This window comes from Piliocolobus tephrosceles, chromosome 9 (assembly GCF_002776525.5).
Source record: "Piliocolobus tephrosceles isolate RC106 chromosome 9, ASM277652v3, whole genome shotgun sequence".
Classification (NCBI taxonomy): domain Eukaryota; kingdom Metazoa; phylum Chordata; class Mammalia; order Primates; family Cercopithecidae; genus Piliocolobus; species Piliocolobus tephrosceles.
The window spans coordinates 68,244,378-68,269,802 of NC_045442.1; the positions used below are offsets into that span (position 1 = coordinate 68,244,378).

The following is a 25,425-nucleotide window of genomic DNA, read 5'->3' on the forward strand; positions in this document are numbered from 1 at the left end:
GAAGGAAGGAAGGAAGGAAGGAAGGAAGGAAGGAAGGAAGGAAGGAAAAGGAAGGAAAGGAAAGAAAGGAAAGCAAAGAAAGAAAAAAAAGAATAATTTGCCATCCTTGGCTTGAGCCCAGGAGTTTGAGACCAGCCTGGATAATAGGGAAAGACCCTGACTCTCCAAAAAGTTTTAAAAAAATAGCCAGGTGTGGTGGCACATGCCTGTGATCCCAGCTACTTGGGAGGCTGAGGCAGGAGGATCACTTGAGTCCAGGAGGTGAAGCTGCAGTGAGCCATGATCATACCACTGCACTCCAGCCTAGGCAATGGAGCAAGACCCTGTCTCAAAAAAAAAAAAAAAAAAAGTTGGAAATCTGGTACAGTCACTATCTTCGTCAGGATCCCTCTTGCTTGTTCTGGGTTAGGTTCATCACAAAGTTGCTTAGATGGACTTGGTCATTCAAGTAAATATTAAGTGCTAACTGTGTGTAGGATGATGGATTGGGACACAACTCCATATGCTTTTTATTTCCATTTATTTTTATAACCGCTTTCTCTTATATTGATATTTTATTTTAGTAATATGGTAACAAATTTAAACAATAGAAGAAAGTAGAAGTTAAAAGTCAGTGACAGTTCCCACCCGTTTCCCAGTTCTCTCAACCACTCTTGTAAATCTCTTGTTTCCATCTCCAAAGATACCCAGTACATGCCCCATTTGCATGGATCCAGCCCGGTTTGCAGGCAGTTGGTAGCATGCCATGCGTATTCTTGCCCTTGCTTTTATCACTGTCTTGAACAGCATTTTATGTCAGCCCTCCAGAATTGCCTCCTTCTTTTTAATCATTACAGAGTATTGCACGGATAAATGTACCTAACATTGAGCTAATGAGTTACTGTTTCTTGTTTTTGTTTTTGTTTTGCCTATTAACATGCGTTAATGTCATGGTTAGCCTTTTGTAATTATAATCGATTTATTGTTTTATGTGTCCTTGTTGTATCTATGCAAGTATATCAGCAAGATTCGCTCCTAGAAGTGGAATTCCTGGGTCGAAGAGCATTACAGCAGTCCTTTGGGGCTGCTATAACAAAGTACCATATACTGAGAAACTTACAAATAGCAGAAATTTATTGCGGATGGTTCTGGAGTCTGGGAAGTCCAAAATCAAGGAGCCAGCAGATTTGGTTTGGGGAGGGCTGCTCTCTACCTCCAAGGTGGCACCTACCTGTGGCAACCTTACCTGGTGGAAGGAGCAGACAAGCTCTCTCAGGGCTCATGTTTTTTTGTTTTTGTTTTTGTTTTTGTTTTTGTTTTTGTTTTTTGACACAGAGTTTTGCTCTTGTTGCCCAGGCTGGAGTGCAATGGTGTGATCTTGGTTCACCGCAACCTCCACCTCCCAGTTTCAAGCAATTCTCCTGCCTCAGCCTTCTGAGTAGCTGGGATTATAGGCATACACCACCCCGCCCAGCTAATTTTGTATTTTTAATAGAGACAGGATTTCTCCATATTGGTCAGGCTGGTCTCAAACTCCTGATCTCAGGTGATCCACCTGCCTCGGCTTCCCAAAGTTCTGGGATTACAGGCATGAGCCACCACGCCCAGCCTCTAATTTAAAAGAACACTAATCCCATTCATGAGGGCTCCACAGTGGTGACCTAGTCACCTCCCAAAGGCCCTACCTCTTAATGCCAGCACAATGGGATTCGATTACAACACAAAAATTTTAGAGGGGCAGAAACATTCAGCCCATAGCGAAGAGTATACATATTTAAAACTGACGGTTTGGCCCAATCGTCCTTCAGAAAGGACACTGCCATGAACATTATGTATTAGGATGGGACGGGTTATGCTGTAGGAACAATTAGTCCCCCAAATCTTAGTATTTAACACAGCAAAGGCTTGTTTTTTCTCTTGCATCATATCTGATGCAGATGGGATGGCTCTCTAAGCAGCATCCCAGGGATCCAGGCTGCTTCCATCGTGAACTAAGCCAGTTGGAACCTGTGGCCTCCACTGTTGCCACAGCCAGGGTAGAGAGGCCTGGATGAGTGTGTGGGATAATTTTAAGCGAATTGGCTTACATCACTTTCATCCACATCCTACCTGTTAGAACCAGTCATATGGCCTCAGCCTGACGGCGAGAGACTCTGGGCAATGTGGAGGAGCCCATGGCCACTCAATGAGTCTCACGTCTCTGCCAGTCGGTTCCCCCGAAATTCACCCGCACAGTATATTCCAGGGCATTTTGTTCTTCGCTAATTAAATATATGAAAAATGGCGTCGCGTAGACTGTCGTTCTGCTCTGCACATCTGTGCTTTCTTTGGGTAGTTGCCCTCCGCCTTTTTCTGCTGAAATACTCATAGGGGATTATGTTCACACTCCAAACACACTCCAGTGGCCTTCTCCAAATTTTCTCAAAACTCAAAAACCTTTTGTGGGGAAGCCCTAAGACATTCTATATTTTAGCTGTTATAGGCATACCTCAGAGATATTGCAGGCTTGGTTCCAGACCACTGCAACAAAATTAATATCACAATAAAGCAAGTCACGCAAAATTTTTTGTTTCCCAGTGCATATAAAAGTTACGTTTACACAAACGGGTGCAGTGGCTCACACCTGTAATACCAGCAGTTTGGGAGGCCAAGTTAGGAGGATCACCTGAGGTCAAGAGTTCAAGAACAGCCTGGCCAACATGGTGAAACCCTGTCACTACTAAAAATACAAAAAATTAGCCAAGCGTGGTGACAGGCACCTGTAATCCCAGCTACTCGGGAGGCTGAGGCAGGAGAATCGCTTGAACCCGGGAGGCAGAGGTTGCAGTGAGCTGAGATTCATGCCACTGTACTCCAGCCTGGGCAACAAGAGCAAAACTCTGTCTGAAAAAAAAAAAAAAAAGGTTACGTTTATACTATACTGTAGTCTATTCAGTGTACAGTAGCATGTCTTTAAAAAGTACATATCTTAACTTAAAAATACTTCAGTTGCTAAAAAAATGCTAACAATCATCTGAGACTTTAGCAAGCGAGTTGTAGTCTTTTTGCTAGGGAGAGTCTTGCCTCAATGTTGATGGCTGCTGACTAACTGCTGAAAATTAGGGTGGCTGTGGCAATTTCTTTCTTTCTTTCTTTCTTTTTTTTGTTCGTTTGTTTTTTGTGTTTTGAGACAGGGTCTTGCTCTGTTGCCCAGGCTGGAGTGTAATGCCATGATCACGGCTTGCAGCAGCCCTGATCACCTTGGCAATGCCCCCACCTCAGCCTCCAGAGTAGTTGGAACCATAAGTGCGTGCCACCACACCCAGCCTATGTTTTTATTATTTGTGGAGAATGGTCTCACTATGTTTCCCAGGCTGCTCTCGAACTCCTGGGCTCAAGGAGTTCCTGGGCCCACCTGGGCCTCCCAAAGTGCTGGCATTACAGGCGTGAACCACTGCACCCAGCCGCAATTTCTTAAAATAACACAACAATAAAGTTTGCGGCATCAATTGACTTTTCTTTTCATGACAGATTTCTCTATAGCATGCAATGCTGTTTGGTTCACAGTAGCACTTCTTTCAAAATTAGAGTCAATTCTTTCTAACTCCACTGCTGCTTTATCAACTAAGTTTATGAAATATTCCTTTTTTTTTTTTTTTTCTTTGAGACAGAGTTTCGCTCTTGTTGCCCAGGCTGGAGTGCAGTGGCACAATCTCGGCTCACTGCAACCTCCGTCTCCCAGATTCAAGCAATTCTCCTGCCTCAGCCTCCCGAGTAGGTGCGATTACAGGCATCCACCACCACGCTTGGCTAATTTTTTGTGTTTTTAGTAGAGGCGGGGTTTCACCATGTTGGCCAGGCTGGTCTTGAACTCCTGATCTCAGGTGATCCACCTGCCTCGGCCTCCCTAAGTGCGGGGATTACAGGTGTGAGCCACCATGCCCAGACAGTTTATGGAATATTCTAAGTCAAGCTTGTCCAAGCCGTGGGCCACATGCCGCTCAGGATGGCTTTGAATGTGGCCCAACACAAATTTGTAAATTTTCTTAAAACATGATGAGATTTTCTTTGTGATTTTTATTTGTTTGTTTGTTTTCTCATCACGTATCATTAGTTGTTAGTGTATTTGATGTGTAGAACAAGACAATCCTTCTTCCATTGTGACCCAGGAAAGCTAAAAGACTGGACACCCCGCTCCACATCCTTTGTTGTCATTTCAACAATATTCACAGCGTCTTCACCAGGAGTAGCTTCCATCTCAAAAACCACTTTCTTGACTTATACATAAGAAGCAACTCATTCATTCAAGTTTATCATGAAATTGCAGCAATTCGCTCATATCTGTGGGCTTCGCATCTAATTCCAGTTTTCTCTCATGACTTCCACCACATCTGCAGTTCATTTCTCCACGGAAGTCTTAAACCCCTCAAAATCATCCACATGGATCCACTTCTTCCATCCACTTCTTAGCATCCACTTCTTCCAAATTAGCATCCATTTCTTCCAAATTCCTATCCATGTTGATATTTTCACCTCCTCTCTTGAGTCACAAATGTTCTTACTGGCATCTAGAATGGAAGGTTTTCAATTTACTTTGCCCAGATCCAACAGAGGAATCACTACCTATGGCAGCTATAGCCTTACAAAATGTATTTCTTAAATAATGTAACTTGAGGGTCAGATATGGTGGTTCACGTCCGTAATCTCAGCACTTTGGGTGGCCAAGGCAGGAGGATTGTTTGAGGCCAGGAGTTCAAGACCAGCCTGGGCAACATAGTGAGACATCCCTACAACTTAAAATTTAAAAATTAGCCAGGAGGCTGGGCGCAGTGGCTCACGTCTGTAATCCCAACACTTTGGGAGGCTGAGGTGGGCGGGTCACCTGAGGTCAGGAGTTCAAGACCAGCCTGGCCAACATATGAAATCCATCTCTACTAAAAATACAAAAATTAGCCAGGCGTGGTGGCAGGCACCTGTAATCCCAGCTACTTGGGAGGCTGAGGCAGGAGAATCGCTTGAACTCGGGAGGCAGAGGTTGCAGTGAGCCGAGATCACGCCACTATACTCCAGCCTGGGTGACAAAGCGAGACTCCATCTCAAAAACAACAACAAAAATTAGCCAGGTGAAATACCATGCACCTGTAGTCCCAGCTACTTGTGAGGCTGAGACAGGAGGATCGCTTGAGCCCAGGAGTTTGAGGCTACAGTAAACCATAATCATGCTACTGCATTCCAGCCTGGGTGACAGAGTAAGAAGAACTTGTCTCTAAAAAAAAAAAAAAAAATTCATTAAAAAACGAACTTGAAAGTCAAAATTACTCCTTGATCCATGGGCTGCAGAATTAATGTTAACAGGCATGAAAACATTACTCTCCATCAGAGCTCTTGGGTGACCAGGTGCACTGTCAATGAGCAGTAATGTTTTAAGCAGAAGGTGTCAACGGTTGGCTTAAAATATTTAATACATCTTACTGTAAATAGATATGCTGTCATCCAGGCTTGTTCCATTTACAGAGCACAGGCAGAGTACATCTTGCTTAATTGTTAAGGTCCCTAGGAGTTTTGGAAGGGTCAATGAGCATTGGCTTCTGCTTAAAGTCGCTGGCTAAGAAAGTCGCCAGCTACCTTAGCCCCTAACAAGAGAATCAATCTGTCCTTTGAAGCTTTGAAGCCAAGCATTGACTTCTCCTCTCTAGCTATGGAAGTCCTAGATGGTCTCTTCTTCCAATAGAAGGCTTTTTGGCCTACATTGGAAACCTATTGATTATTGTAGCCACCTTCGTCAGTGATCTTAGCTAGATCCTTGGGATAACTTGCTTCCAATTCTCCATCAGCACTTCCTACTTTACCTTGCACTTCTGTGTTATGGAGATGTCTTCTTTCCTTAAACCTCACGAACCAACCAAAGCTAGCAGCTTTGAACTTTTCTGCAGCTTCCTTGTCTCTCTCAGCTTTCCTAGAATTGAAGAGAGTTAGGACTATACTCTGGTTTAGGCTTTGGCTTAAGCGAATGTTGTGGTTGGTTTGATCTTCTATCCAGACCACTCAAACTTTCTCCATATCAGCAGCAAGTCCATTTCACTTTATTATAATTTGTGTGTTCACTAGAGTAGCCCTTTTCATTTTCTTCAACAACTTTTCCAGCCGGGTGCGGTGACTCACGCCTGTAAATCTCAGCACTTTGGGAGGCTGAGGTGGGCATATCACTTAAGGTCAGGAGTTCGAGACCAGCCTCGCCAACATGATGAAACCTCGTCTCTACTAAAAATACAAAAATTATCCTGGCATGGTGGCGGGCACCTGTAATCCCAGTTACTCGGGAGGCTGAGGCACGAGAATCACCTGAACCCAGGAAGTGGAGGTTGCAGTGAGCCGAGATCGCGCCACTGCACTCCAGCCTGGGCAGAGCGAGAGTCTGTCTCAAAAAAAAAGAGAAGAATTTGTCTTTCGTACTCACAACTTGGCTAACTGTTTGGTGCAAGAGGCCTCACTTTTAGCCTTTCTGGCTTTCAGCATTCCTTCCTCACTAAGCTCCATCATTTCTAGCTTTTGATTTTAAGCAACAAAAGCGTGACTCTTTCTTTAACTTGAACACTTAGAGGCCATGGCAGGGTTATTAATTGACCTAATTTCAATATTGTTGCATTTCAGGGAACAAGGAGAGTCCTGGAGACAGGGAAAGAGAGCAGGGAATGGCTGGTTGGTGGAGCAGTCAGAATACACACATTTATCGATTAAATCCGTCATCTTCTATGGTTGTGGTTTGTGGCACCCCAAAACAATTACAACAGTAACATCAACAATCACTGATCACAAATCACCATAACAGGTATAATAATAAAGAAAAAGTCTGCAATATTGTGAGAATTACCAAAATGTGACACAGAGACACATGGAAAGCTCATGCTTTTGGAGAAATGGCGCTGATAGACTTGCTGAAGACAGGGCTGCCACAACCTTTGATTTGTAGAAAACACAGTATCTGTGAAGCGTACTAAAGCAAAGCACAATAAAATCTGTCCTGTTCGTATTCACAAAAGCATATAAAGGCACGTGAGTAATAATATAAAATTAGCTGGGTCCAGATCGTTGCCAGCCGTGGTGTGGAATGGATTGGTAGCAGTTCTGTGCCATTTCCCAGGCTCGCTGTGCTTCCATCTCCTCCCTCATTCATGAAAGACAAGCCAAGCAAGGGACAAAGGTATAAAATAGTTGCTGTAAATGTCCCTGTTTCACCTATGAGGAAACTATACTCAAAGAGGTTTAAGTTCCTTGCCTAAGGTCACAGGGCCTCAAAGGCAATAAGTAAAAGCAAGGAAACTGAAAGCACCCATTGCTACAGAGAGATTCATTGCTAACTTTGTCAGATGTTGTGCCAAGACTCTCTCTTTCTCCCCCTCAACTACCTGTCCCCCGACCCCGTATGTGTCTCTGTGTGTGTGTGCATATGCATGTATATACCCACTTTTTTTTTAACAAAATAGATTGCAACTGGAGATACTGATGTGTCCTATTGTTTTGGTGTAGCATCATAACATAAGCATCTTTCTGGGCAATAAATTAACTTTATGCTGGCCTTCTTTTTTCAGTGGAGCATTAATTAAGCATCTTGTCTGTGCCCAATATTCTGCTGGGTCTGGAGGGGAGAAGGCCAGTCTACAGGAAACAACAGCTAACTCTTTAAGGCAGTGCATAAGTCCATTCATTTGCTTCACAAACGTTCATTGAGCCCTGCCACGTGCCAGGCACTGTGGGTATCGTGGAGAACAAGACTGCTTTACGAGGCAAGAGCTGGGCTCCTCCTAACTTCCTCTGTCCCCCTGACCTCCCCTCACCCACAGGCATTGCTGGGGGTATTTTCCTGGGTTTGTTTGTTTGTTTGTTTTGTTTTGTTTTTTGAGACAGGGTCTCACTATGTTGCTCAGGATGGTCTCAAACTCCTGGGCTCGAGCAATCTCCGGCCTCAGCCTCACTGTGCCTGGCTGTTGTTTATTTATTTATTGTGGTCAAATGTACATAGCATAAAATTGACCATTTTAACCATTTTCAAGTGCACAGTTCAATGGCACTGAGTACATTCACACTGTTGGGCAACCCTTCCCACTCTTCCACTGCAGAACCCCTTTCATCTTGCAGAACCCAAACTGTCCCCATTAAACATTAACCCCCCAGCCCTTCATCCCAGCCCCTTCTGTCTGTCTCTATGATTTTGGCGCTCTGGGTACCTCATAGATAAGTGAGATTTATAGTATTTGTCCTTTGGTGACCAGCTTATCTCACCAAGCATGATGTTCTCTGGGGACATCCGTGTGGAGCAGGTGCTAGCATCATTCTGACTTCTCGAACATCTCATGGGTGTCACTCCCCCTCTACCTCTCTGTCACTGCCTTGCTCAGCCGCCTGCTCTCTCCTGGACCCTTGCAGAAGGCACTGACTGGGCTCCTGGCCTCCAGTCCTGCCCTCTTCTAATGTATTTTTCATACTACTTCCAAAATGGTAACACATTCCTCTTTTGAAACTTTAGATTTGGTTATTAAAGCGATACAGGTATATGGTTACCAAAAATTTCAACAGTATAAAAGAGAATACCTGCCTGGGCAATGTAGAGAGACCCTGTCTCCATAAATGTTTTTTGTTTTGAGATGGAGTCTCGCAGTGGCTTAATTTCGTCTCACTGCAACCTCTGCCTCCTGGGTGCCAGATCAAGCAATTCTCCTGCCTTAGCCTCCCAAGTAGCTGGGATTACAGGCATGCGCCACCATGCCCAGCTAATTTTTGTATTTTTAGTAGAGACGGGGTTTCACCATGTTGGCCAGGCTGGTCTCAAACTCCTGACCTCGTGATCCTCCCACCTCAGCCTCCCAAAGTGCTGGGATTACAAGCGTGAGCCACCGTGCCTGGACTCCATAAACGATTTAAGAAAAAAAGTAGCCAGGCGTGGTGGCACACGCCTGTGCTCCCAGCTACTTGGGAGGCTGAGGTGGGAGGACTGCCTGAGTCTGGGATGTCGAGGCTGCAGTGAGCCAAGATCATGCCACTGGACCCCAGCTTGGGTGACAGAGTGAGATCCCGTCCCCCGCAAAAAATAAATCAAAGGGTGTAAGGTGAAAAGAATCGTAACATTATGTTTTTGTAGCTCTGCATCTGTGATGGTGCCCCCTGCATGGCTTGCTTTCACTGTGCCAGTGCCCCACGGTTACCCAGCCTGCCGGCTTTGAGAAGATGCTCGCCACGCTTCTCCCATGCTGGGCTTGGGCACGTCCTTGACCATGAATCTTGGTCCATGTCCAGGTCGGTTCTGAATGAGCCAGCAGACTCCTCCCAGGGCTGCCCGGCTACATGGTTGAGGGCATCATGGACACCAGCTTCAGCCACAGCTCCTTACCAGGCAGGTGCAGTGAAGCCCGGAGGTGTGGGTCAGTTCCTACCTCTCCAACCTGAGGTCCTGCACTTCCTGCAGCTGTTGGAAGGGACTGTGTCCAATGGGAGCAAGAAAGTGTGCTCCCCCACAGCCCCACACGGGCATAAAGGGCCGAGGGGCAGCCAGGCCTGTCCTGGCCAGGGCTGGCTCAGAGTCTGTGGCAGCCCCACCCCTGCCAGGCTGGTCCTCAGCCCCAAGATCCACCTATGGCACTCACCCCTTTACAGCCATGTGGACATCCACTGACACTCAGGTGACACACCTTTGCCTGCTTCTACTCAGTCTTGGCAGTGGTTGGACAAAAGGAAATCAAAGATCGGTTCTTTCTTGGGAGAGGAAGAGGAAGGTGGAGCCCCGGGGGGCTCGCATGCTCTCAGGAGTGACGTAGCCCCATAGCCCTGGGGCTCTAACTGGGTGCCGGTGGGTGGAGGTGGTGGGGGGAGCTGGAGCCAGACTTTCATTCACTTCCCGTTCTTTCATTCCTGCTCTTCTTTCGCTCACTGGCTCATTCAGCAGTCTCTGGGCTGGGCATTTACTCTCCTGTCAGACACCACGCTCCTGATTGGGTGGCCTTGGCCTTCCCAAGCTGTGTCTGGATGTCCCCAAGTGAAATGGAATCTGGGCTGGATAGGCCACCGGATGGACAAGCTTTTCTCATCTAAAACCGAGGCAGTTGACATTTTGGGCTAGATGGTAAGAACAAAATTAAAAAATAAAAACCAGGCAGGCTGGCATAGGAGCCCCATTTCCCTGCCCTACTGTGCCAGTGGCCTGGGGGCTTCCCCGCCGCCTCTTTCTCCACTCTGCAGATTCTGAGAAAACTCACAAAAGAGCCCACTCCAAGGTGTTTGGCAACAAGGTGGGTGGGGGCAGCCTCCCAGCACCCAGCACACGTGGCACTTTCCCGCAGTGGGTTTCAGCGCTCCCACTCTGCCTCGGAGCTCCTCTGTCACCAGCTCTTGCCCTCCCTTGGCTCCTCTTTCCCATGCAGCTTCTCCTCCAGCTGGTGGGAAAGGCCAAGAGGCTGAGCCAGCAACAGCTGAGCACCACCCCCCGCCCAACCTCCCCCTACCCCACCCCACCCCACCCCACTGTGCTCTTGGCCCCAGGCAGGCGAGGGGAGTGGAGTTTTGCTGCCTGATGCAATGTCTGGCAGGGCCGTCCCTTATCACAGCCGACTTGCTGGGACCCCCACCTTCCCTGGGGGAGGCTAGAACGGGGCCACAGTCCATTTTGGGCCTCAGTGGAAAGGCCTGGTTGGAGACCATCCAAGTAGAAAACTCGTTCCCTGGGAGGCACCTTGCCAAGTCACGAGGGAGGCCTGAGAGAAAGACCCCTGGGGGAGGGAAGGGAGGGAAGCTGAAGCCTCACTTGCTGGGGCTTGCCCGGCCTCAGCTCACAGCCCCCTTTATCCACAGCGGTCCCTTGCTCACATTTGTCTGCAGACGGCTTAGGCTGTTTTCTGCCCTCCCCCTTGTTAGCCCACAGCTGTAAAAGGCTGGATGGAAACACGAATTCAAGAGACTAAAGTTATGTGCAGTCCCAAGTGTGAAGTTTTGCCCACAGTCGGTGCCCATGGTTCACACTATGCTCCCAGCACAGGTCCCCAGCACACACCCTTGGCATGTACCTGTGGCCTACGCACTCCTGCTCACAGCCTGTGCACGCGTGGGCCACTCATCTACGGAGCAACTGCCTTTTTTCTTCCTCTTCACATCTTCTGTCAACTTAGAATGATGAAGCATCTTGCACTGGGCTCAATGCTTTGGGAAGGACATTGATTGGTTCATTCAGCAAGTATTTATGAAGCACCCACTCTGTGCCAGGTACAGTTCTGGGCACTGGAGATGCAAGGGTAGAGCAGACAGATGAAGCTCTCCTCTCCCGGAGCCAATGTTCTGGGGGATGAGAGGCCATCAGCAAGCACATTTCCATCTACGAAGGGAGTAAAGCAGGGTGCCGAGAGGGAAAGTGATGGGGGTGGCCCACATTAGGTCAGGGGTCAGGGAAGCACTCTAGAGCGGGGGGCACTTGAGCTGAGTCCTGATTGCTTAGAAGGAGCGAGCCAGAGCAGATCTGGCCCTGGCAGAGGGACCAGCTGATGCAGAAGCCTCCAGGTGGGGAGCAGCAGGAAGGGCCGGGGTAAGGGTGTTGGGAGAAGAGGTGGGAAGGGTGAGCAGGGTCTGGATCTCGAAGGCCTTTACAGGGCTTTTTTGTTTTTTTACCAAGTAGTGCATGGAGTGTTTGAAGCAGGAGCTGCCTTGTTGTCTGTGCCTCTGAGAAGTTTCCATGGGGCTGAGAAGCTGGGTGGCAGCACAGTTGTAATCAGGTGCTCAGGTGCTCCCCCGTCTGGGTGGCAAGCGTGCCCACATGTGATCCCATAGAGGAGGCCGGGCCTGAGGAAGCCAGGGAAGCAGGAGGGGGTGTGGGGAGGCCAGCAGAAATGTGGGCCTCCGCGGGGAGGGAATAGGCGATGCAGCATGGAGGATGAGAAGCCCACACCAGCCACACTAGGGCTCCAGGAGATTGTGGATGCCGTCGAGAGCATTATTCAGTGGAGGGGTGGGGACAAAAGCCAGATGAGACAGCTGGGAGGTGGCAGGCAGGTGAGGACGTGAGACAGAGGGAGAACAGTGATTTGAGAACTGTGTCATAGGTGGGACAGGAGTCCACATCCCAGCCAGCACCTGGAAGGTTGGGCTGGTTCTGCCCAGGGCCTGGCACGTAGTGTGCACTCACCAGATGGTCGCTGCCCTGAAAGAACTCAGCACTGTGCCTCTTTTCCTGCCTCTGGTGTTTGCTGTCAACGTGCAGAGTGCTGGACAAAACTGGGCCAAGAGAGCTGTCCCACTGCCTGCTGCTGCCCTCAAGCAGAGCTGACCTGGCACATGCCTCTGGCATACTTCACTGTTGGCCTTGGCCCCCCCAGTGGGCCCAAGCAGGGAATGCCACCTGTTCCTTGGGCTGTTATGTATTTGCTGGGGCATTGAGGGGATGAAAGACTTTTTGTTTTTTGTTTTTGAGACAGAGTTTTACTCTGAGTGCCCAGGCTCCAGTACAATGGCATGATCTTGGCTCACTGCAACCTCCACCTCTCAGGTTCAAGCAATTCTCCTGCCTCAGCCTCCCAAACAGCTGGGATTACAGGCGACCACCACCACACCTGGCTAATTTTTGTATTTTTAGTAGAGACAGGGTTTCACCATGTTGGCCAGGATGGTCTCAAACTCCAGACCTCAGGTCCACCTGCCTCAGCCTCCCAAAGTGCTGGGATTATAGGCATGAACCACTGTGCCTGGCTGGATGAAAGGTATTGAGTACTAGGGGCTAGGAGGGACCAAGAGAAGAAGGAAGAGATTTTTTAGTTCTTCCCTTGAACTAAGCAAGGGAGGCAGGGCTAGCCCTTGCACCATGAAAGTGGGAGAGAAGTGATACAAAGGTTCATCTGATGTCACAGGTGTCATAGGTCTGCTTCTTGTAAAGGGCCTCCCGCACGGGGGGCCTCCTGCATGGTGGGTTCTGCATGGGGCTTTGCTGAGTAAGCCTTATCCAGGCCCTATCCCCTTCCCTCATGGCCCTGTGACCTCCTGGCACCATGACCCTCTCCCTGCTCCTGGCTCTAGGAAGCTCCAAACCTCTGTCACCTGCCTGCCCACCTGCCTGCTAGGTTTCCAAAGCTAAACAGAGGGGCAGCTGTCTGGGCAGGGCAAGGGAGCCAGCAGCCTGCCTGGGTTCCTGTCCGAGTGTCCAACTTTGCTGCTTCCTTTTAGGGCAGCATCAGGAAGGATCTTAGGAATGCTGTGTTGCTCTGGGGATGAGGAGGCTGGAACAGCAACTTAAAAATAGAAATAGTACGTGGAAGGGAGGGAAGGAGAAGGTTCAGAGGCTTGTCATTTAGGCACCCCAACTTCTATACCTTACCAAGGTGCCAGGCCCAGAAAGGAGGGGTAGCTAGGGCAGCTCCCTCACCCACACCTGCCTTCTCACCCCTCTCCTATTTCATGAGCATTTACCATGCATCAGATACATTCCTCACAGCACCTTTATCAGCAGGGATGCCCTTTTCATGCTACAAACAGGCTCAGAGAGGTTGTCACTTACACAAGGTTGCACAGCATCGTAGAGGCACAGAAAGGACTAGACCCCAGGATTTCTAACCCCAGCTCCTTCTGCTTCCCTCCCATCATCAGCCCCAGACAACCTGAGAGCGGAGAGGACAGAAAGTCAGGATATCAACACCTCGTACTCTGAAAACTCAGTGGTGGTTCTCACCCTCTCAGTGGGGCAGGTGGCCTCACACCCCACCACGGGCTAAACAGGGTGCATGGGGGATGTAGCCCCACTGGCCATTCTACACATTCATGGCAACAGCTGCCAGGCACCAGCCTCACCATTGTTTTTTGCACAGCTGGTCTCTGCCAAGTGCCATTCTAGATGCGACCCCCAACTTCGGGGAGCTTGCATTCTGGGAAGGGAGATGGTCAGCCGGAAAGCCCCACCACAGGAGCTAGGTTGGAGGTCCCCAAGGTACACCAAGAAGCTCAGATGACCTGGACCTGGGAGGGGTGGCCAGAGGCTTCTGCTGGAGGAACCTTAAGTAAGTTAGTGAACTTGTCTCAACCTCAGTTTCCTCACCTGGAAAATGGGCTAGTTGCTGCCTCATAGGGCTTTGCTGAGGATTGGATGAGTGCAAGTGCTTAGCATGGCACCTGGCACAGAGAAACATGCCTCAGTAAACTTCAGCTGCCCGTATCATTGGTTGACCCTCCTAACCAGAGTGCAAGCCCCGGGAAGGCACAGATCATGCCTGCTTGTTCACCGCCGTATTTTCAGTGCCTAGGCCAGAAGCCAGCACACAGTAAATGCTCAGAAAATATTAACTTAATAAGTTCATGAGAAAAGGCCCAGGAAAATTAGGAAATGGCAGGACTATTCCAGTTGGGAATGGAGTCTCCTAGGCCAGGTGAAGTGGCTCACACCTGTAATCCCAGCACTTTGGGAGGCCAAGGCAAGCGGATCACCTGAGATAAGGAGTTCGAGACCATCTTGGCCAACATGGTGAAACCCTATCTCTACCAAAAAATACAAAATTTAGCCGGGCATGATGGCACACACCTGTAATTCCAGCTACTTAGGAGGCTGAGGCATGAGAATCACTTGAACCCAGAAGGCGGAGGTTGCAGTGAGCTGAGATTGCACCACTGCGCTCCAGCCTGGGTTGCAGAGCGAGACTCCGTCTCAAAAAAAAAAAAAAAAAAAAAACAAATAGGAATAGACTCCTTTCTGCACCTGTATTTGCTCTAGCCGTAAAAAACTTTTTAGCCAAGTGCAGTGGCACACCTGCAGTACCAGCTACTCTGGAGGCTGAGGAGGGAGGATTGCTTGAGCCTAGGAGTTTGAGGCCAGCCTGGGCAATATAGCAAGACCCTGTTAGATATTATCTATTTAGATAATAATAATGACCTGTAATCCCAGTACTTTGGGACGCCTGGGCGGATGGATCATCTGAGGTCAGGAATTCAAGACCAGCCTGGGCAACATTGTGAAACACTGTCTCTACTAAAAATACAAAAATTAACTGGGTGCAGTGATGCATGCCTGTAATCCCAGCTTCTCAGGAGGCTGGGGCAGGAGAATTGCTTGAGGCGGAGGTTGCAGTGAGCTGAGGTTGCGCCATTGCACTCCAGCCTGGGCGACAGAGCGAGACTCCATCTCAAAGTAATAATAATGATAATGACACATACTATTTTAGTCGAGAGTCATTTTTTCCTTTATCCATCTCTTGTTCACCAACCGTATATCTCTTGCCTGGCCCAGAATTGAGAGATAATGAGGGGCCCAGACAAACTCCCTGTCCTGCCTGAAGGGATGTTCAGTATTGAACAATTGCTGCTTTATGGCTTCATGACAAAGTCCCAGGTGCTCATGATAATCTTTGTACAGTGGTGGGGCTGTAGGGAGCCCTAACATAGCCTGGGGAAGGCTGCCTAGAAAGTGGAGACCTGAAGGCTGAGGCCATGTTAAGGATTTAGGTAGAATTGATGCACTATGATATTTTTTCTTTCGTTAATTTTTTATAACTTACACATACACATGGTAAAATGTGTAACAAGGCACAGTGTTACATAGCAAACATAAGCCTCACTCCACCTTCGCTCTCCACCTACCTGTCCACCTTCCAGATGCAGCCATTGTTACCAGGCCTTGCATTTTCCTGGAGCCAGAGTCCATTTGGATCCCGCATCTATATTTTTTTTCCCGGTATTTGTTTCCGAATGGGATCTTGCTACTTCGGAGGTTCTCCACCTGGGATGATTTGGCACCCCCCACCTTCCCACCCCAGGAGACACTTAGCAATGTCTGGAGATACTTGATGGTTACAGATGAACAGTGGGGGCCAGGCATGGTGACTCGTGCCTATAATCCTAGCACTTTGGGAGGCCAAGGCAGGTGGATTGCTTGAACTCAGGAATTCAAGACTAGGCTGGGCAAGACCTCATCTCTACAAAAAATTTTAAAAATTAGCTGGGTGTGGTGGTGTGCACTTGTGGTGACTAAGGAGGCAGAGGTGGGAGGATCAATTGAGTCTAAGAGGTTGAGGCTGTAGTAAACTATGATTGTGCCACTGCACTCCAGCCTGGGCAATACAGTGAGACCCTGTCTCAAAAACAAACAAACAATTATTGCCAATTAGTGGGTAGAGGCCAAGAATGCTGTCAAACATTCTATAATTCCCAGGACAATCCCCACTTATCTGGTGGAAAATGTCAACAGTGCTGAGGTTGGGAAGCCCCGTCCTGCATTAGCACAGGGTCTGCACCTTGTGTGTGTGTATATGTGTGTGTGTGTGTGTGTGTGTGTGTGTGTGTGTGTGTGTGTTCTCATGTATTTTCTGGATCATTCACATTTATAGATCCACCTCTTTATTCTTTGTGGCCACATAAAAATCCATTACCTGGATGCTCCACCATTTTCATTTAGGTATTTGCACTCTTTTTGCTATTATAAACATTTGTGCTACAAGGGTTATTCTTTTCCATGCACATGCCTTTGATGTGTGAGGTCAAGGGAGAAACTGATGGAGGTGGGATGGATGAACCCAATGGTTCATTAGCATTTTAAACAACCTATTAAAGAGACCTTCAGTCTCTCTGGGGCGCAGTCTGTTTGGAGAGTGGGTCTGGGGTCCTGGCTGCTAACCAGGGCCGAGATCCTCAAAAGTCTGGTGGAGAAACGTCCTCTGCATTCCTCGTGTACAGACGAGAGTGTTCTGACCACCTGTCTCTCTGCAGGATGAGGGTGTCCCCCACCTGAAGACAACAAGCCGGGTCCTGAGTGATGCTCCTGAGCTGAGTGTCCAAGGCCAGCCCGAGGAGCCCCCAGGGCCCCACGTTTCCCCATGGAGAAAGGACTCACTTTGCCCCAGGACTGCCGGGACTTTCTGCACAGCCTGAAGATGAGAAGCAAATACGCTCTTTTCTTGGTTTTTGTGGTGATAGTTTTTGTCTTCATCGAAAAGGAAAATAAAATCATATCAAGGTGAGGGTTACAAGCCCAAGTCTTCATCTTCCTTTCAAGGTGGGGTGGGTGGGGACAGGGAGGTAACTGCAGGGCTCTCTGTGGACCTGCAAATGCATTCCTTCAACAAGCCATCCCCAGGCCCCTCCTGTGTCCCAGGCAGTGGCTTCTGCACACGTCCTCATGACTGCACAGGGGCGAGACTTGGGCTCTGGACTCAAACAGCCTGGGTTGGAGTCCCCCGTGTTGGCCCTCTACAACTGTGAAAGGTTAGGCAAGATACTTCACATTTCTGAGTCTTCAGTTCCTCTTCTGTAAAATGTGGCTAATGATGGGACCAGCGTTGTTGTAAAGAGTAAATGTGAAAATGTAAAAGCATTTAGCCCAGTGCCTGGCACATAGTTGGTGTCCAGTATTTGCTGGCTGCGACTATTACTATTAATTTACTTCCTGGCCTTGCATTAGCTGCACATCCCCTATAGAAGTCTTGATGTCATTGAACCCGTGGAAAAGCAAGGTTCTAGTATGGATACTGTGATGGGCAGGGCTGACATGTGCAGCTGCCAGGCTGTGTACTGCTCAACTCCAGGAGCATGTCCCTCAAATAGGCTACCCTGGGAACGCCCCTTTACCCCTTTGAATTGGCAGCATACAGCTATGTGCAGTGGGCCTGTTAGATGTAGAAAGATTTCTTAGCCTGTTCTCCTCCCAGGCTCAAGCCCTGCAAGAAAGCATTAGCTAAGATGGGTGGGTCAGGGATTGGGCAATACAGTGGACATTGTCAATGCCCCACTTGGGTCACTGAGCAAGGACCATTCTAACTTGTGCCTATTGGGTTCTACCGCAAGCCCCTACAGCTCTGCACCTGAGAGCTTTCTCTCCACCAGCACACTGGCAAGCCGGAAGTACTAGGGAGTAAATGTTCCCCCAGATCCCCATCAGACTGAGCCTCTGATGCCCACACCTGCTTCTAGCAGCGTATCTGTCATGGACCTCTTTCCTCCCCTGCCTCACTTCCCTATCCAGTTCTTAAATAAACTACTTAAACACAAATCCTTGCCTCAAAGTCTGCTTCTGGAGAAACCCAACTGAGACAGATCTTGGTGATCTGCTTGGGGGACTGCTTCGGGTTGCCCAAGAGAGGGGGTCCCCAGTCAACCACTGACCCTGATCTTCTTTGTCCTCATAGGGTCTCAGACAAGCTGAAGCAGATCCCCCAAGCTCTGGCAGATGCCAACAGCACCGACCCAGCCCTGGTCTTAGCTGAGAACGCATCTCTCTTGTCCCTGAGCGAGCTTGATTCAGCCTTCTCCCAGCTGCAGAGCCGTCTCCGCAACCTCAGCTTGCAGCTGGGTGTGGAGCCAGCCATGGAGGCCGCAGGGGAGGAAGAGGAGGAGGAGGCAAAGGAGGAGCCACCCAGACCGGCCGTGGCTGGGCCCCGGCGCCACGTGCTGCTCATGGCCACCACGCGCACCGGCTCCTCGTTCGTGGGCGAATTCTTCAACCAGCAGGGCAACATCTTCTACCTCTTCGAGCCGCTGTGGCACATCGAGCGCACAGTGTCCTTCGAGCCTGGGGGCGCCAACGCCGCGGGCTCGGCCCTGGTGTACCGCGACGTGCTCAAGCAGCTCTTCCTGTGCGACCTGTACGTGCTGGAGCACTTCATCACGCCGCTGCCCGAGGACCACCTGACCGAGTTCATGTTCCGCCGGGGCTCCAGCCGCTCCCTGTGCGAGGACCCCGTCTGCACGCCCTTCGTCAAGAAGGTCTTCGAGAAGTACCACTGCAAGAACCGCCGCTGCGGCCCCCTCAACGTGACGCTGGCCGCCGAGGCCTGCCGCCGCAAGGAGCACATGGCCCTCAAGACCGTGCGCATCCGGCAGCTGGAGTTCCTGCAGCCGCTGGCCGAGGACCCCCGCCTCGACCTGCGCGTCATCCAGCTGGTGCGCGACCCTCGGGCAGTGCTGGCCTCACGCATGGTGGCCTTCGCCGGCAAGTATAAGACCTGGAAGAAGTGGCTGGACGACGAGGGCCAGGACGGCCTGAGGGAAGAGGAGGTGCAGCGGCTGCGGGGCAACTGCGAGAGCATCCGTCTGTCCGCAGAGCTGGGGCTGCGGCAGCCCGCCTGGCTGCGGGGCCGCTACATGCTGGTGCGCTATGAGGACGTGGCGCGCGGGCCGCTGCAGAAGGCCCGCGAAATGTACCGCTTCGCCGGCATCCCCCTGACCCCGCAGGTGGAGGACTGGATCCAGAAGAACACGCAGGCGGCCCACGACGGCAGTGGCATCTACTCCACGCAGAAGAACTCCTCGGAGCAGTTCGAGAAGTGGCGCTTCAGCATGCCCTTCAAACTGGCCCAGGTGGTGCAGGCCGCCTGCGGCCCTGCCATGCGTCTCTTCGGCTACAAACTGGCGCGGGACGCCGCCGCCCTCACCAACCGCACAGTCAGCCTGCTGGAGGAGCGGGGCACCTTCTGGGTCACGTAGGGGCGCCGGGGCCCCGTGTGCCCCTCCTCGTGAAAGGCCTGCCCCGCCTTTCTGCCGCAGCCCCCGCAGAGGGCAGGTGCGCAGCGCCGTGAGCGGGCAGCGCCTCCTGTAGCAGTAGGGCCCCCAGCCAGTGCTCCGCCAAAGCGGCGGCCCCAGGGTTAATCGCGGAGAACAGGACAGTGCCCGGTCCCCTTGAGGGCCATCACACCCAGACCCAAGGGGTCGCAGCCTCCTGAGCAGGCCCAGGCAGGCCCGGGCCTGTTGGCAAGCTTTGATCTCAGAGAAACATACATTTGTGCCTGGAGACCCTGCAGGCCAGAGTCCAAATATTTAACAACCAGAAGGGGCAAGGCTCTGACCAGTGACAGTCAGACCTCCTGCTTTATTTGGTGTTAACCGTTTCTTGTCTGGATGGTGAAGTCTGGAATCTGAGTGGGTCCTTGGAGGAGGGGCCAGGACAGCCCTGGGTATCAAAGGTGGCATTGAGGCTCATTTGAGGTGACAGTGGCTGTTTACCAACCAGTACAGAGCGATTCAGCATTTTCATGAATGGGATGGCTGGATGAATCTGGGCCTCATATAGAGCTGGAAAACACACACATGCTATAGACATGCAGACATGCACGCCACACACAGACAAGCCTCAAAGGCACAAGTGCACACACATCTATGCAGACAAGCTTCCTCGCTGCTTATGCCTACAGGGTTTTCTGTATCACACACCTCAGAGGAGCCTGTGATTACATTTGTAGGATTATTTCCAGGGCAGGGCAGAGGAAGGAAATGCGTTAAAGGGCCATGACATGACACGGTTCCCTGGCCAGGTTTGGGACTGAAGGGCGGATTCAGAACTGCAGCATTCAAAGCCCCTGCCGGCCTTAGGTTCTCATGGCTACCTCCTCTGACCTATCCACATCCTTGCGGCTGGCAGGCAGGATGTTTTGAAATGGTACAGCCAAAGGCCCCGTCCAGCTTGGCTGGCTCCTGAACATGTCCATATTTGAAGGCTGCCTCAGGCCTGGCAGGGAGAAGCGGCTGTGGTCCCTGGAGGCAAAAGGCGGCTCACAGGGGCCTTCCATTTCCAGCCAGGCCTCATCTGGGGCAGGGCCAAGAGGAAAGTATAGAGTACCCGTGGGGGAGAAGTCCCACCGGGATGCACCCCTTCCCTGAGAAGCCCGCCTTCGCCCTCATGGACAGGGGTCAGCCAGCTGGTTGCCGTGGTTACAGCCAGTGCCTGGAATTCCTCCTTAGGGCTCTGGGAAGAGTATTGCTCAATGCAGGATGTGCGGGGTGTTTTATTTGGGGTTTTTAAGTTATTTATGGCTTGGTGTCTTTCTTGTTTTGTGGCTGTGTTTTTGCTTTTGTTTCTGCAGGAGCGCCTCTCCCAAGCAGTGGAGGCCTGAGGGCTTGAGGGAGGCTGGGAAAACCAGCAGGGAGCACTTGGCTCCTGGCAGAGGGAGAGGACAGGAGGAGGTGCCTTCCCCAGGAGGAGCGAGGAGAGGTGGCCACGTGGCAGGCCACAGTGCCCTATGGGCTTTTCTGTTTGAACCCCATGTGGGATGAATCTCAAAACCACCAGCGTTCTTGCCTAGTGTCCAGAGCAGCAGAGATTTGCAGCCCTCGCCCCTCCCTGAGCAGAAGCTGGATTTGAAAATCCCTCACAGGCTCTAACATGTTTCCTGGGTGGGCAGAGGCCTCATGACCAAGCAGCAAGTGTACCCAGAGTAGAAGCCCTTCCCCACTCCCACCTCAAACCCAGGAGCAGAACTCAGTATCCAGAGCTTTCAAGGGTTTGCCGAGGGCTGCCCAGCCCTGTTTCTGGTTTCCTGGACAATTTCTCTGTCAGATACGGCCCATTGTAAACCCAGAGGACTGCATTTTGGGTTGAGTAATATGGACACCGGGGAAGTACAGAATCTGAGTCCAGCATTGCCGTGGGGGAGGGACGAGTGTGTCCTGGCAGGAAGCCACCATTGGAGAAGGTGAGGCCAGTAACCATCTCGTGGGATTTGCTATCATCAGCCTATTTGAGCTGCTGGGTCTCTGTTACTGTGGACTCCAGTCATTCAAGGAGTTCTCCACTCTTGGGTTTTTTCTTTTCTTTTGCTGTTTTGCCTGAACACCCCAACACTCTTGGTTTTAGAGGCCAAGAGTAAGTTGTGCAGAGACATGGTTCTAATTTGGAGTTCAAAGGAACACCAGCTCTGAAAAGGTGACCATGGGGCCAGGAGGTTTCTGGCAGGGTCGGAAGTGCTGGCTGTTCTTCCCCAGCCTCCCCACTGCTCCCTCCTCTGTTCCCCATGTGGAGGTGGGGGGTGCTGGGACTGGGGAGGGGGCAGCCACCTCCATCCGAGGCTCTTCCTAGGGGCCCTGCTATTGTGGACAGCAGACTTTATCCCTCCTTCTTACTCTGGGCCGAGACCTCCCACTCCGCTCTCTGAGGATGGTACCAAGAATGGGCCTTTGGGACTTCTCAGGACATTGACAATGTGCACACTGCAAGTTGACTTTATTTATTTATTTTGTGAAAAGAAGAGACAGAAAATACCTTATTATCTGCAGGGACTCAAAGCTGTACCCAAATCAAGAAAGAAAATAACAGTAGAAACCATTCACACGCTCTGTTCATGCACGGACACCAGAAGACGATTCAGAACACCAGAGGAGAATAAGCCGGAGCGCCAGCACCACGATGGCCCCGGGACGTTGTTTAAGATCTGAGATCCCTTGGTTTCTCTCATGTTTATCTGAGATGCCACATCAGGGCCCTTACTGCTGTATTACCTCTGCCTGGGTGTTTGAGACAGATCACAAGTGCGTGGGTGTTTCCTGGAAATGTATTCCCCTGGGACTCAGTGATGCTCTGGGAACTGTTGGGGTTTGGGGAAGGACAGTGTGGTGTGACTATTGGCTTGACACGTTGTGGATGTGGTTGGAGTCACCCACGTGGACACGATTTTCAGCTTGGAGCTGGGATGAAGAAGATGGAAGCACTGGGGGCCGGGCCTCCTTTTCCAGCAAGGCCGGCCCTGGTTTCTCCTCTGTTCCAGCTTGTCTGCCAGAAGCCTTCCCCTGCAAAGTGCCCACCTGCCTGGAGACAGAGGGAGCAGCTGAGGCCTCTCTCCACTGGCCGCCAGCCTCCCCAGCACAAGAGGACTATTCAGCAATGAATGTTTACTCATGTTCTTTCTTATTGATGAGTTCTGCGGCCCAGCCTATAGAAATGGCTCAGAACATTCCAGGCCTTGGTGAGACAGGGCAGCATCCAGCACTCACAGGCTATCCCCGCTATGCCTGTTCCCATCTTCCCCTTGGGGCCTGTTCATAAATTGAGGAATGGATAAGGGCCCTGGAGGGTCCTTGGGAGTAGTTAGTGGAGGGCAGGATTCCCAGGTCCCCGTAGAGAGGGAAGGAGACACCCACATGTGCACAGAAGCCCGTCTCTGTCACACACACCACAGGTGGTCACCGATTTATTTTCCAAAAGCTTAGAAACATAAAGCAAATTTAGGCTTTTGTCCTTCTGCGATACATGCACTTGAAAATAAACAGAAAAGAGATGTTTAATAATAAGTTTACTTCCTGTCTGCTAGCACCCTCAGTCTGGGAGGTACTGCCAGAGGCTGGCGTAGTGGAGCAGCTGCTGACCAAACCCCACAGAACGGAGGCACCCATCATCACACGACATCTTTCCCTCCCATGTCTGTCATCTGTCTGTCTGGCAATGGAAGGAGCTCCAGCTGGAGGTCCTTCCCAGAAGGTTGATTCTTGGCCTGGGTGGTAGAGGAGACATCCTGACCCTAAAGTCTTCCAGCCCCAGGTTATCCTCTCCTATGCTGGGGTCTATGGACCGTACAGGCCAGGTGCGGTGGCTCATGCCTGTAATCCCAACATTTGGGGAGGCCAAGGTGGGAGGATTGCTTGAGCCCAGGAGTTGGAGACCAGCCTGGGCAACATGGTGAGACCAATTGACTGTAGGGCTTGTCCCTTGCTAGAACAGGAGCAGAAGACTGAATAGCTGTGTCCTCAAGGCAGTCCCCTCCCACCCCCATTCCCAAAGTCAGAAAGCGAAGCCAGATCTCAAGGGCTGACACCTGAGGCAAGGAGAGCTAAGGGGAGAGAAAGCGGGGTGGGGTGGGAGCAGACACCTTCACAAGCCAAGTGTGTCTTACTGATCTGTACAAGCTGATAGAAGGACCATCTGCTGAAATCCAGGGCTCCTGAGTTGGTGGGTTTGCTTGTGAAGCTTCTAGGACAAGGCGCAGCCAGATGGAAGGGAGAGGATCCAGGACTTCCTAAATGCAGCCGCGTCACCTCTCAACTCGCTGCAGTTTCAGAGACAGTGGAAGCTGCTCTTTACCTCAAAAGCACAAAGCAGAATTGGCAACTTCACATGTCTCAAGAGCTTCAAGATCCTTTGGTCTCGTGTCCTTTGGCACCCCACAACTGTATGGGGGACAAATTTGTTACGTGTTTCCAAGGCTACAGACATGGTGCCATCCTCACGGGCCTAGCTCATGTTGTGGATCAGGTACTTTGCTGGGGGGATACAATGACCCAGGTGGTCTGCGTCCTCTGCCATTGGTTTGAACAGGCTGTATATTCTAGTCCAAATTTGCCTGGCTCCCCCGCTCCCTCCCAGGTCCTGCACACTGTCTTTCTGCCAACACCTCAGCCCTGTGTGCTATTTCATGTCTGCATGGTACGAGACACCGCTTCATGGCATACACTGCCACGGCGTGTACATATGCATCCACATGCGTGTATGTGTAGCATGTAGCTCATTCTGCTCAGCCTCTGGTGCCGTTCCTCATTGCTCCCAGCCCCACTGCTGTCACTGTCGTCCCAGATGTCCTTGCCATGGCCACAGACAATCCGCCGTCTCCTGGAAACGCTGGGGCTGCCCTTCAGAGAGCTGGCAGCCGCTGGCAGTCAGGGCCTGCTTTGCAGAATAGAATGTGAACCCATCTCCTGATGGCCTACTTGACTTATTTAATTAAAGATGAAAACATGCAACGAGCAAAACCTGCAGTGTGTCTCTGCCTTTTCCTTCGCATTTGTTCTCAGCGGCAATTGGGTCACAATTTTTTTTTTTTTAATTAACGGAAGGGAGGTGACTTCCAGCATGAAGCAGGACAGAGAATCCCCCTGCCCATTCCCAAAGGATCAAAGGCACTAGGGGAATATGGGGCAGGATGAACGTTCCTTGTGTTACCAGGCTGGCAGAGCTGGCGGGGACTGTGCTGGGCGGAGAGAGAGAAAACCCAGGTATTTGGGGGCAGAGACAGGTGCATTGGGCCAGCGGTCAGGGGGCCTGGGGATGAGTCCCAGCTTTGCCACTCTCTGGCTGTGTGACCTTGAATGAGTCACTGCCTTTACTTGGACACCAGTTTCCTTTTAGAATGAAGGTATAATCAGTTGTTCACATTGTTCCCGAAAAGCCCCATTAGGGATTCAAAAGTCAGCTGAAAGGGCAGGCGGCACGCTCTCCACGAGAGCCACTGTGCGTTGTGATCTGCTTTACATGTTCAGATAGCATTTCAGATTTATTTGGCCTGCAACTAAATCTCCAAAAGCACATGAGAAGATTGCCAAGGACCCTTTCAGCTAAGAAATTGAATGGAGTCCTTTCAAATTGCAGTTACATCTGTCATAACAACTTCAGTTCTTACTACATTTCAGCCCTGCTTGTCTCCCAAGAGCTGCCTACGGAGCATGGGTGTTCCCCGGGGAGAAGGGAGAGAGCTCGTTTTGGAACACAGAAGCCAGAGCTGGTGGGGCTTTGTGGGTCTCGGGACACGGGGGTAGCAGGACCAGCAGCTGCAGGAAGAGGCAGAGGAGGGCTGAGCATGGGAACAGTGGCTCCTGGAGTGAGGGAGTGAAGACTCAGAGAGGCTCAATGTGAGGAAACGGGCCCCCTCCCCAAATCTTAACCTGTGTCTCTGCCAGTTCACCCAGTCCAGGCCTGGGAAGCTCAAGCCAGCTCCCTCCTGCCCATTAAAGTATTTGAGCTGGTACCTGTCATCCCAGCCTGAACAGACG

The 25,425-nt window shown here is 50.7% G+C and overlaps 1 protein-coding gene across 1 annotated transcript in view; it reads left to right on the forward strand.

Moving 5' to 3' along the window:
- Positions 1-24,408, forward strand: part of CHST3 (carbohydrate sulfotransferase 3) — a 49,172-nt gene extending 24,764 nt beyond the window's left edge. Inside the window, exons 2-3 of the mRNA XM_023204997.1 lie at positions 16,672-16,918; positions 18,087-24,408. Coding sequence (XP_023060765.1) covers positions 16,779-16,918; positions 18,087-19,383 — 1,437 coding nt within the window. The 5' untranslated portion in view covers positions 16,672-16,778 and the 3' untranslated portion in view covers positions 19,384-24,408. The remainder of the gene's footprint in view (positions 1-16,671; positions 16,919-18,086) is intronic.
- The last annotated feature ends 1,017 nt before the right edge of the window (positions 24,409-25,425 follow it).